The sequence below is a fragment of the Dasypus novemcinctus genome, chromosome 7 (assembly GCF_030445035.2).
Source record: "Dasypus novemcinctus isolate mDasNov1 chromosome 7, mDasNov1.1.hap2, whole genome shotgun sequence".
Taxonomy (NCBI): Eukaryota; Metazoa; Chordata; class Mammalia; order Cingulata; family Dasypodidae; genus Dasypus; species Dasypus novemcinctus.
In genome coordinates, this window is record NC_080679.1 from 77,927,041 (window position 1) to 77,940,558 (window position 13,518).

General features: G+C 37.6%; 1 protein-coding gene across 2 annotated transcripts in view; it reads right to left on the minus strand.

The window, feature by feature from the left end:
• The window catches only part of MYO3B (myosin IIIB), a 529,864-nt gene that overhangs the window by 257,380 nt on the left and 258,966 nt on the right, over positions 1 to 13,518 (minus strand). For both annotated transcript variants that reach the window (XM_023589485.2, XM_071216296.1), the window contains 5 exons: positions 9,978 to 10,074; positions 8,930 to 9,046; positions 8,320 to 8,424; positions 6,155 to 6,238; positions 5,111 to 5,313 (listed from right to left, as the gene is read on the minus strand). In XM_023589485.2, coding sequence (XP_023445253.2) covers positions 5,111 to 5,313; positions 6,155 to 6,238; positions 8,320 to 8,424; positions 8,930 to 9,046; positions 9,978 to 10,074 — 606 coding nt within the window. The remainder of the gene's footprint in view (positions 1 to 5,110; positions 5,314 to 6,154; positions 6,239 to 8,319; positions 8,425 to 8,929; positions 9,047 to 9,977; positions 10,075 to 13,518) is intronic.

Genomic DNA, 13,518 nt, shown 5'->3' on the forward strand with positions numbered 1-13,518 from the left:
TCAAAATAGAGCTCCAATATATATGAAGCAAAAATTGACAGAACTGAAGCGAGAAATAGATAGATTTACAATAATGGTTGGAAAGGGCAGTAATCACTTTCAATAAGCGATAGAAAATCTAAACAGATCAGTAAGAAAATAGAAGACTTGAACACATTACTACCAGTTAGACCTAATGGACATTTATACCCCACCCAACAACGGCAGAATACACATTCTTCTCAAGTGAACATGGAACATTTTCCAGGATAGACCATATGTTAAGCCACAAATCAAATCTTAATAAATTTTAAAATATTGAAATCATACAAAGTATCTACTCAAATCACAATGGAATGAAGCTAGAAATCAATAACAGACGAAAACAGGAAAACTTATAAATATATGGGAATTAAAAACACACTATTAAACAACCAGTGGGTTAAGGAAGAAATCACAAGGGAACTTAGGAAATATCTTGAGACATATGAAAATGAGGCCAACATACCACAGCTTATGGGATGCAGCAAAGGCAGTGCCAAGAGGGAAACTCATAGTTCTAAATGCCTTCTTTGAAAAAGAAGAAAGATCACAAATCAGTACCTAACTTCAACCAAAAGAAACTAGAACAAGAAGAGCAAACTAAACCCAATTCTAGTAGAAGGAAGGAAATAATAAAGATTAGAGCAGAGAAAACTGAAATAGAGAATAGATATAAACAATAGAGAGAATCAACAAAACCAAAAGTTGCTTCTTTTTGTAAAGATCAATAAAAGTGACAAACTTTTATCCAGATTGACAAAGAAAAACAGAGATAGGAAAAAAATAACTAAAATCAGAAATGAAAGTGGATACACTAACACCTTACAGAAATAAAAATAATAGTAAGAGGGTACTATGAACAGTTATATGCCAACAAATTAGAAAACCTGGATGAAATGAACAAATTCCTTGAAACATACAAATTATCTAATATAATGCAAGAAGAAATAAAAAATCTCAACAGACTTAAAACAAGTAAAGAGATTGACTTGGTAATTAAAAACCTCCTAACAAAGAAAAGTCCAGGATTGGATGGCTTCATTGCTGAATTCTACCAAATAAAGAAGAATGAACACCAATCATCTCAAACTCTCCCCGCACCCCCGCCAAAAATAGGGATTACATCCTAACTCATTCATGGGACCAGCACTATCCTGATTCTAAAGCCAGATAATAACAATAAAAGAAAATTACAGAAAAATATCCCTTATGAATATAGTGGCAAAAATCCTTAACAAAATACTGGAAAACTGAATCCAATAGTATACTAAAAAAATTATATACCACGACCAAGAGACCAAGAAGGAATTTTTCCAAGAATGCAGAGATGGTTCAACATAAGAACACCAAGCAATATAATACACCGCATTAATAGAATGAAGGGGGGAAAAAAACCACAAGATAATCTTAATTGATACAGAAAAGATATTTAACAAAATCCAACATCCTTTCACGAGAAAAACACTCAGAAAAACAGGCGTAGAAGGGAACGTTTTCCTAACACAATAAAGGGCATTTATGAAAAACCCATAGTAAATCTAATACTCAAGGTGAAAGACTGAAAGCATTCCCTCTAAGATCAGGAACAAGACAAAGATGCTCACTGTCACCTTTATTATTCAATTTTGTACTAGAAGTTCTAGCCAGAGCAATGACACAAGGGAAAGAAATAAAACGCATCCAAACTGGAAAGAAAGAAGTGAAATTATCTCTATTCACAGATGGCATGATCCTGTATATAGAAAATCCCAAGGCAAGTTACTAAAACTAATAAATGAATTCAGCAAAATTGCAGGATACAATGCACAGAAGTTAGTAGTGTTTCTATACACTACTGAGGAATACAATGAAAAGGAAGTCAAGAAAACAATTCCATTTATAACAGCATCTAAAAGAGTAAAATACCTAGTAACAATTCTAACCAAGGAGATGAAAGACTTGTACACCGAAAACTATAAAACATTGTTGAAAGATATTAAAGAAGACCTAAATAAATGGAAAAACATCTTGTATTCATGGATTGGAAGACTCAATATTGTTAAGACATCAATATTGCACAAATAAATCTACAAATTCAACGAAATCCCCATCCAAATTTCAGCAGCCTTTTTTTTGCAGAAGTGGAAAAGCTGACCTCAAATTCATATGGAGTTGCAAGGAGCCCTGAATAGCCAAAGCGATGTTGAAAAAGAGTAACGAAGTGGAGGACTCACATTTCCTTGTTTCAAAACTTGGCATTATAGGGAGTGAATGTGGCTCAAGTGATTGAGTGTCCACCTCCCACATGGGAGGTCCCAGTTTTGATTCCTATGCCTCCTGAGAAAACAAAAAAACCAAGCAAAACAAAAGAGAGAGAGGGAAAAAAAAAAAAAACCAGTTCAGGGAAGCCTATGTGGCTCAGTGATTGAGTGCCAGCTTCCCATATAAGAGGTCCTAGTTTCATTTCCTGGTACCTCAAAAAACAAACAAATGAAAAAAAAACAACAACAAGAAAGTGAAAAGACAAAACCTACCAAATGGGGGAATAATATTTGGAAACCATATATCTGATAATGATTTAATACCCCAAATATATAAAGAACTCCTACAAATCAACAAAAGACAAACAACCCAATTTTTAAAATGAGCAAATGACTTCAATAGACATTTCTCTGAAGAAGATATACAAATGGCCAATAAGTATATGAAAAAATGGTCAACATCATTAGCTATTAGGAAAAAGCAAATCAAAAACACAATGAAATATACCTTCACACCCACTAGGATTGCTATTGTTAAAAAAATGAAACAAACAAACTAGAAATAAGTGTTGGTGAAGATGAGGAGAAACAGGAATATAAAATGATGCAGCCACTGTAAAGAATAGTTTGGCAATTCCTCTGAAAATAAAACATAGAATTATCATATAACCCAGCAATTCTACTTCCAGGCATATACCAAAAGATTTGAAAGCAGGGACCCAGACAGATATTTGTTTGTACACCAATGTTCATCACAGCATTATTCACAATAACCAAAAGGTGGAAGTAACCCAAGTGTCCATCAATAGATGAATGGATAAACAAAATGTGGTATATCCATACAATGGAATATTATTCAGCAAGAAAAAGAAGTGAAGTGCTGGCACATGTTACAACATGGAGAAATCTTGAAGACACAATTTGAGTGAAATGTGTCAGACATGAAGGGACAGATATTGTATCTGTTCACTTAAATAAAACATCCAGAATATGCAAACTCACAGAGACAGAAAGCAGAATTGTAGTTAATAGGGGCAGGCATAGGAGGCAACGGGGATTTATTGCTAAATGAGTATGAGTTTTAGTTTGGGATGATGAAAATAATCTGGAAACATAGTGGTGAAAGTTATACAATATTGTCAATATACTTAATGTCAGATCTATTTAAAATGGATTTTGTAAAAAAAAAAAGGATTTTGCGACCCCTCTGCTTGAAAATGTTAAATAGCTTTCTCCTGCCCTTTGAAAAATGTTCAAAATCCTCAGCCTGGCTGCGAGGCCCTGCATGATATGGTCTCAGCCTCATTTTCTCCCTTTCTCCTGTCCTCATCTCAGTGGCCAACTGCTAGTCATCCTCTGGTCTCAGATGAAATGTCTTGTGCACAGGAAGCCTCTTTTTCTTCCTGGACTCAGTTATGTGTTCTTTCCTTCTCCTATTTCCCCTTAGTAACACTTTCCTTTGTTTCCGAGATCTTATCACAATTGTTCTGCATTTATGTTTATTTGCTTAATGCCTAGGATCCTCTTCCTCCCTCCCCCTTCCACCACATGCTCCAAGCTCCATGAACCCAGAGACCTTGTCTATTTTATTAACTATTGTAACCCCAGCAGAAACAGCACTTGGCATATAGCAAGCATTTAATAGATTATTACTGGATAGTGCATGACTGGAGCCACACTCCTAAAGAACTCCAATGTCCTGCAATAACAGTAATGATAGTAATAGTAGTAGTTATAGTAGTAGTTGTTGTTGTTGCAATAGTAATAGTAGGAAAAGGAATAGCTAACACTTTGAAAGTATGTACCACACCAAGCATTCTTTTAAGTAGTTTTATGTAAATGAACTCATTAATCCTCACAACAAACCCATGAGGTGGGCACTATTAGCAACTCCATTTCACAGAAGACAAAGCTGGGGCACAGAGAGGCTAACTGACACGCCCAAGGTCACACAATAAGTGTCAGAGCCAGCATTTGAACCCAGAGCGAAGCCCAGGCTTCTAATCACTATCACTATACTGCTCTTCTTAAAACAGAATCAATGGGAAGCAGATTTGGCCCAATGGATAGAGCATCCACCGACCACATGGGAAGTCCAAGGTTCAAACCCAGGGCCTCCTGACCTGTGTGATGAACTGGCCCACATGCAGTGCTGATATGCACAAGGAGTGCCCTGCCATGCAGGGGTGTCCCCCGTGTAGGGGAGCCCCACGCGCAAGGAAGGTGCCCCGTAAGGAGAGTTGCCCAGCGTGAAAAAAATGCAGCCTGCCCAGGAGTGGTGCTGCACACATGGAGAGCTGATGCAGCAAGACAACACAATGAAAAGAGACATAGATTCCAGGTGCCGCTGACAAGAATATAAGCAGACACAGAAGAACACACAGAGAATGGACACAGAGAGCAGACAACTTGGGGGGGGGGGGGCAGAGAAGGGGAGAGAAATAAATTAAAAAAAAATAAATCTTAAAACAGAATCATTGTTTTACTTTCATCTCCCAATCTAGGGGGGAAATTAGCATATGGTATATTCTCTCTCAGTACTTTTTTTAAATAGGCAAAGTCAATATTTTTGAAAGTATCTGCAATGTTGTTAAATTCTACTTGATATAACCAATTCAGGAGAAATAGGCATATCTACCCCAAAGCACTCCCAGCCCAGGTCCATTGAATTTTGCCCTTAAAAATATTTTAGGCCAGAAACTATCACCAACCTTTTGCATGAATAACGCCTTGCTCTTAGGAAGGCTGGAAGTTGTGAAGAATAAAGGGGACAATAAAGCCATTAAAATTCCCAAAGCCCCTCTCTCTATATTAAAGAGAAAACCAGAATGATAAAATAGTACACCTACACTGCCTGTTTTATAACTCTGGATTTTTCGAGGAGATATTCAGAAATTCTTGCACCCATCACAGCTCCAGTTGGTGTAAACATCATTTCCAGATATTTTCCAAAACGGCTCGAGTTGTCATTGATGGCAGTGCATGCGTTCCCAAAGGCTTCCACTAGGGAGTTGACTTGCAGAATTTTTTCTCTCAAGGTCTGATTATTGGCCTGTAACAAACAGAGAACAGTCAAGAGGATCCTCCAGTAACATTCTTCCAGCAAAGTTGCTGGCATCCCCCCCTTGCCTACCAAAGTTCACATTATCCTTTTGGAAAGAACTGTGTTTGGGAAATAAACAGCAGCTACAAGCACCATTTTCTCAGATGAGCAACTTTCCTGGTGCATATTAATCAGATTAGGTTAAATTAGGTCCTCTGCCCTAGTATCAGTTTTTAAGTACAGCTATACTTTACTTAAAATTTTTGATAGATAAAATGCCTGAACAGTTTAGAAAGAATTATAAAAAGAGGCATGTCATAACTTTTCTCAGTCATCCATTATAATGCTCAATAAACCTCTCATGCAAAAATCCCCCAAATACTTACACACCCATACACACATCCAGACACACAATATAGTAATTACTAGCCCAGTATTTGTCATTCTTTCAATGTTCCTTCCATCAAGCTGAAAAATTCCGTATTTTTCAGTTCTTGCTCAAAGATTTGTATTTTCCAACCCATTTAATCACCTTAGTAGTCCTCCCTGATCCTGTTCCTAGTGTTTAACCACTTTATTACTTAATGGCCAAATGTTTCTATTATACTGAAAACAAGAATAATTAATTGCTGATAACTTAATAAATTCATGCTAGCATTATTTTCTTCACTATGTGAGAGAAGGATGTCATGCTGACATCTTAAGAAGCGTAACTATCAAGAGAGAAATGTAACAAAGATGGAATGTTTTTATGTAACCCACAATTAAGACATAATTTCCATCATTTATAAAATACTCAGTGACTCTGCATTAACCTCTGATCATAATACATGAAGCAGGGAGTGAATACCTTTCCCAAGAAAGTCAAATGTTGAACAATCAGGTGGGCACTTTCTGTCTTCCCGGAACCACTTTCACCACTGATGACAATGCACTGACACAGAAAATGGAAGGTCAAATGAAGACTTCATAGCACTGTAAAATAATCTTGTGTGTTTCAGCTATGATTTTCATACTGTATCCCCTCAATTTCCACTGAGTAAAATATCTTAGAGACTTTCCATTTTAGTACATGAAGACCTTCTTCAATCTTTTGTGTAGCTGTACATTGTTCCATTGAATGGATGTACCATAGCCTATTTAACCAGTCCCATATTGATGTATGCTTGGGCTTTTATTTTGCTATTATAAACAATACTGCAGTGAATAACCCTATATATAGATTGTTATGTTTATATGGAGGGTCATTTGTAGAATAAATTCTTAGAAGGGTGGTTGTTGGATCAAAACATACTTATATTTTGCAAATTTGATAGATAATACCAGATTGCTAAGGATTGCACCAATTTTTGAAAGCGCCTGATCTCCTATAGCCTCACCAACAGAGTATGTTGGATTTTTGCCAATCTGATAGGTTAAAAAACAGTACCTCAGTATTGAGTAAAGCTGAACATCTTTCCATATGCTTAAGGTCATTCATATTCTCTTTTTTGTGACCTGTCCATATCCTTTGCCTATTTTTAACTGTATTGCTTGTTGATCTTTTTTGATTTGATTTCTAGGAGCTCTTTATGTATAAAGGAGATTAGTGAGGCAGCTTCTTCACTTGAGAACCACCCATATCACTCTCTTTACTTTCTTTCTATGAAATCTATGGATCTTTCACTGGTCTCTGGGAAAGGCAAGAATCTGGAGAAGGCAAGTTTTTAACCCATGGTAATCTATGTACTTCATTTTGTTACTTCCTACTATTATGATTTCTTTTATTCCTCAATAAACCCTAAAGCTGGCTGTATTAGTCAGCCAAAGGGGTGCTGATGCAAAATACCAGAAACTGGTTGGTTTTTATAAAAGGTATTTATTTGAGGTAGGAGCCTACAGATACCAGGTCATAGCGCATAAGTTACTTCCCTCATCAAATTTGGAGCAACATGGCTGATGATGTCTGTGCGGGTTCAGGCTTTCTGGGTTCCTATGTTTTTGGGGCTTGCTTTTCTCTGGGTTCAAGGTTCCTTCCTTCCTGGTGCTGTCATCTCTTTCCTCTGGGTGCTGACTTCCCGGGCCTTCAGCATCAAACTCTAACATGAGAAATCCCTGCATCAAAAGCTCCAACTCTGTCTTTGCCATGCCTTTTATCTGTCTGCACCCACCAAGGGGTCTGCACCCACCAAGGGGTCGGGGCTGGGGGGGCACCCAACACCCTAATAATAACTCAGTCATGCCCAGGTACAGATCAGATTACAAACATAATCCAGTATTTCTTTTTGGAATTCATCGATTATATCAAACTGTTACACTGACACTTTATAGTTCTCAGTAAATATGGATGTAATGAGTCTCCCCGAAAATTTACTCACCAAATTTGATAACTCCTGTTCCAGACAGAATAAAGAAACAAAGAAAAAATATACATATTGAAAGTAAAGGAATGGTCTAAGGTTGGAAATGATACCACTGTGAATCGGAAGTCCCCAAAGTTAAAGTATATGGGTGTCATCTGTGTTTAACCCATATCAAGTTTAAGATTTGTTCAATCTTCACTTAATCCATAAAAATTTCTTATTAGCTAAATGGTGTGGTACAGGATCCCTGTCAATGAATGTGCGGTATTTCATAGAAAAGGACTGGATCATAAAAATTCTGAGAACTTATTCCTAAGGAAATTCATTTATGCCATTTTATATCCTGTTCCTACTGCAATAATTGCCATGTAATTGAGTTTGTTTTGCTCTATGTTCTAATAAATATTATAAGAAATATCCTTATAACATTTTATCGGGGAAAATGAGCTCTTGATTTTTCATGTTTTCGAAAAAGGCTTTTATGTTCTCCTGCTACTCCGACTTTATCAGTGTTCCAGTTTGACTGAGGTGCTATTTTATAAACTATGTCCTTGGGTCAGCATCTGTCACCAGAATAGAAGGTTTGCAGGACACGGAAGAGCTGAAGAGGAAGATGGAACACATCTTACTGCGTGACTTGGTAGGAGAAGAATAACAGCAGGTGAGTTCTTACTTGATCCTTGCTGAAAGTAACCATGCATTGGTAGGCAGCATCTGCTGATGCGAATATGTGGGGGGGATTTGACGCTCGTTTCACCCCATGATAAAGTCTGGAAAACTAAAAAAAAAATTTAGTAGGAAAATGGTCTGACTTCTCAGTATCATACCTTTAATGCTCTGTTTCCTATTGCCCACTAAGCCAAAGCTTTGTCATTAGGAGAATTCTTGCATTAAGAAGACAGCAGAGCACAGGCTCAGGAGTCTGCAGACCTGAGTTCAAACCCCACTTTTGTCCTTACTGGCTTTATGTGCTTGTGCATGTGAGTTAAGTTTTCTATGCTAAGTCCCCTTGTCTGTCAGACAGGCTTAATAATGGTAACTGTTTCATGGGATTCAAAGAATAAAATGAGATAAACTAAATAAATGTTAGTAATTGTTACAGCTTGTTTAAAAAAGTGACCAAAAAAATGCAAATTTTCAATTTGTGTTGCGTTACTGTCTGCACTTTGGGTTATATTACACTAAATGTGATATAATTTATTTTCACTTTTACCTTCTTTCCATTTTCCCTGTGATTTTAAATTTCCTATTCAGGATTAATATGCTCTTAGAGCATACCTTACCTGTGGAGAGTATATGCTCAGATTTTGGAAGGGGTTTAAGGCAATTAAGATGTCCCCAACATATGTGTAAATCAGCAAGTCCATATAACGCTTCTGTAACTGATGAATAATTGTTTCCTAAGTAGAGGATAAATGGTACTGAGGTTAGAACTTATTTCCAGTCAAGAAGGAGATTCTAGAAATAACGATAAATTTATTCTTACAAGAATATTTTTCACTAAAAGATGGGAATTTTTTCACTTAAATCATTATCACCCCAAAGATCCTAAGTATAGATCTGTGCCTTGAAAGAAGAAACATTTAGGCATATATTGAAATAATTAGACCCACTTAGGGAATTGTTAAAAAAACATCAAGATATCCAACAAAGGTTTTACTTGTTGTTGTGAAAAACAATTGTTTCACCCAATCAAAATGTTCTAATTAGAATGTGCTTTAATAGTCCACTCCTACTGATAAAGTACAGACAAAGTAGTAACTTCATTTCTCACAGTCTTTCACTTAAAGTGTATGTGATTGGAATAAAGAATTGAATCACTTTAGTGATTCAGGCATTGAAGTTAAGGGTCTCCAGAGTCAGAATTAGCAGAAGCAGGTCCAGTGCAATTAACAACTCTATTAAGCATGCTTATTTTAAACAAGGATTATCACAGCTTTCAAATTTAGAGTTCAAGCTATATTAACTTCAGTGTTTTCCTAAATGAAGTTTCTCTTTATGAAAAACAATCTTGATTTCCAGAGTTAAGTTGCAATTTTTATTAAACAGAAAATAATTTCAGCTTATATAACCCATCAATCAGGTCTACACTATAAAGGGCTTTATTTGAAAAATCCAATAAATCCTATTCTCTTTATCATTCTAGAGACTGTAAATGAACACATAACAGAGGCTCATAGTCACAGGAAGCAAATGCTTCCTGAGCTTCACCTCAAGTTTCCAGTTAAATTTTTGAGCGACCTTAGGAGAAGATCCTCTCCAACAGAAAGCTCAGGCCATTCACGTGAGACAAATGTCATAGGTGCAGATTGTCTACGATAGATTTAGTACCTCGTCTAGAACCTCGAGATTGACCAAATCATCATCAAGGCAGTATTTTTCAGCATCTTTCACATGATAGGGTCTTCCGGTGTGCATCCTTTCATGCCTAGAAATTTATCAAGGGAGTGTTAGCATTAAGGCAATAAATAATGTAGAAGAAAGCAGACAGCAAAAAATGGTTCACTCACAGTCTTATCACATGTCATGTTCACAGACAGGAAGAGCAAGTGCAGCTTGGGTCCCCATGCTCTCTGCCCATCACTGTGGAACTATCAGGGATAAGGGGAGTCCACATCTTGAGCTTCCCTTTTGCCACAGTGAGAAGGGTTATCAAATGGGCCCACTTAACACTTGAATTTGCTTTTCTCAAATGTCAACTATGGTACCTACAGGAGTAAATATCTCTTCACATTCTTGTTGTTTAGAGGGAGGCATATAGCTCCCATTGAGGTAAGCGCCATCCCTTCTCTTGCATTCCCTTGTGCTCTCCACCAGCAACCCCCATCCTTGTCACATTTTTGAGAATCTTTTAAAAATACAGAAAACTGCACAGAATAAGATAGCAAATACCAATAATTGATAACTATTTACATTTCATCTTAGCTGCTTATCTGAAGTCCCTTTGTGACTCATGCCATCCCTTTCTCTCCCCAAGATGACCACTATGTGGTGGTATCCTTCTGGTCTATTTAAAATATTAGTCATACACAGATGTACCCATAAACAACACACAGATTTTGTGTGTGCTTAATTAATAAATCAAATCATTCTATAGGTTTTATTCTACAAAGTTGTTTTGTTCATTCATCATTAAGATTTTTAGACTAAGTTTATTTATATGTACACCTAGCTTATTCACTTTTGTCACTGGGCAATATCACATCACATGAATATGCACCAAGTTATTTACCTGGCTCCATGTGGATCACTATTTAGGGCGATTCAAAGTTTTGGCTATTAGAAAGACTGCGGCACTCAGTATCTTAACAAACCTTTCTCTGTGCATAGACAAAAGACTTTCTCTTGGGAGGCACTGCTCCCCTGTTATTTTTAAAGTTTGGTTTGCCATCAATACCAATAACCTTTGGTATACTAACATGTAGTCTTTAAGGTATAATATTAATTCAAGGCCACAGTAGACCTTTCTGCACTTGCTTTCATAAACTTTACCACCACTCAGCGTGGTGTAAGGTGAAAGCAAGGCCAGAAGTTACGAGTTCTGAGCCTTAGTTTCAGAATTGTGACTAATGCTGTGTGGGCCACTCAGCAAACCCCCTTGCTGCAAACGTCTCAGCTTTTTTCCTCGTAAAATGGAAGTGCTCACGACTGGTCTATCTATCTCACAGATGGCTGTGTAAACCAAATATTCATGAGTGTAAAAGTACTTTGAAAAGGAAAAGGGTTGAACAAATATACCAAGTATTAGTCTTACATCCTTGCCAAACTTTGGACTCAGTAATTTTCATAACTCAATAGTTTACACAGAATACTAGTAAAAAAACCACATGTAAATTATCCTCCAGGTCCTGTCACTTCACCAGCAGAGGAAATAGCACTTGCCACTTTGTTCTCTTATGCCCTTTTATGTCATCCTTTTATGTCCAGCATCATCAGAGTTTATGAGGATGTCACCCACTGATATCATTCTATCCAGCCAGGTCCCAAAAGCTGGCCTTGACCAAATGTTTTGCTGAAAGTACCACGTAGGAGAATTATTTGCTCTCAAAATTGGAGCTGGCAATTTAGAGTTGATAGAGCTGCAAGATATTTCTACCTTGGTGAAGACCACTTCATCTTCCCAACCCAGGAAAAATTACCTGTTAGTCCCACCTCCCACCTTCTCCAACTAGTATTTTTCTGAAACTACTGTCAGTGTCATTGGCTATGGGTTTAGAGGGTCTAGTGAGGAAGGGAAAGGAGTTTTATTTATTCTAATTTTTGTTTGTCATTGTCTTTTACATTCACCTAGTATTCACATATACATAGAAAAAGTATTGTTTTATATTCGTTTATTTTTATTTAAATTAATGAAAATAAATTTGGTGTAATATTTTTCAGTTTTCCTGAGTTAAGTGATTTGTTTGTCTCTAGTAAACTACCAACTTAAATTTCCTCTAAATTCACATACTCCACCTAGTGTCTTACTTGGGAAAAGCATAATAGCATCTATTACTGTTCCCTAAAGAATTCCTTGCTTAATGTGAAAATTACAGATTTCCAGCTAAAAGGTACTTGGATTGAGTATTCCAAAGCCTAGAGAAGTAGACAGATAAATGGCAAAAATAAATGAATAAATAAATAAATAATTGCAAAGGGCATCCTAGTAAATCAGAGTGTTACTGAAAGGTATTATAGTTTTAACAGCTCAGAAGACATTTTTCACATTCCAGCAAAGTTTGCATTGCATTTTGCTAGATCTCCTATTTCCAACTCCCCTCATTGTTTGTACTCACTGTCTGCTCGCCTTCTCTTTTGGAGGCACCAGGAATCAAACCTGGAACCTTCCATGTGGGAGAGAGGTGCCCAATTGCTTGAGCCGCCTCAGTTCCCTGCTTTGTTGTGTCTCTCATCATCTTTCCTCTGTGTCTCCTTGTTGCATCATCTTGTTGTGTCAGCTTGCTGCACCTGCCCATCACGCCAGCTCTCTGTCTTGCCCGTCTTCTCCAGGAAGCACCAGGAACCGAACTTGGGACCTCCCATGTGGTAGGCGGGAGCTCAATCACTTAGGCCACATCCACTTTCCTCCTATTCTGTTTTAATAGGAGGCTTTATATATGCTCACTGCCCAGCCTAGCTTTCCAGACAAATGGAGATTTGGTGTTAAAAGTTAGAGGGAAAGAGAGCCTTAGCTCTGGCCTGGACTGGCTCCTGGAGTTTGGTGTGGTTGAAGGAAGTGTGTGATGGTGGCGGAGTGGCGGTGGTAGTGGTGAGTAAGATTGGCCTTAGGTTTCAGGGATCAGGAAAATGTTGAATTGTTCAAGCAAGATGTGAAGTGCAGGCAAGTCTGAAGCATCAAGTTAAAGGAAATGGGTAGAGAATGAAAACAGAATCGGAAGGATGAGTGAGACAGCCAGAGGCAGAGGTTGGGAGTCCCCGTGGACAACAGAGGATACAGGCGAGGTGAGGAATGAGGGACTTTCATGGAATAACTTTGGTCAGGTCCATTAGTGGGAAAAGAGCTTTAAAGGACACCAAACTAGTTTAGACACTGCAGCAGTTGTTCTGATGGAATAAATTCCTGAATGGTTGCTGCCTTCACTATAGTTTAATCTCTATGCCCGATTATGGATAAACTATTTCTGTGTGAGTGCTCTTTAATATCCCATCTGGACCTGGCCTGTAGGCGTCTTTGTTTGAGCTGCTGGTCTTATGAACAATATTGACAAATATCTTTTTGTCCAAAAGTGACTCCTTAATCTCTTAGTTGCTTCCTTCTGCCAACTATGTCTATGGAAGTTGTGACTGCCAAGGAGATGTGTGTGAACAGGACTTGCAGGAGCTTCCTGCCTTCATCCCTGCGATGATGCAGAACAAAGCAATAGGAGGAAGC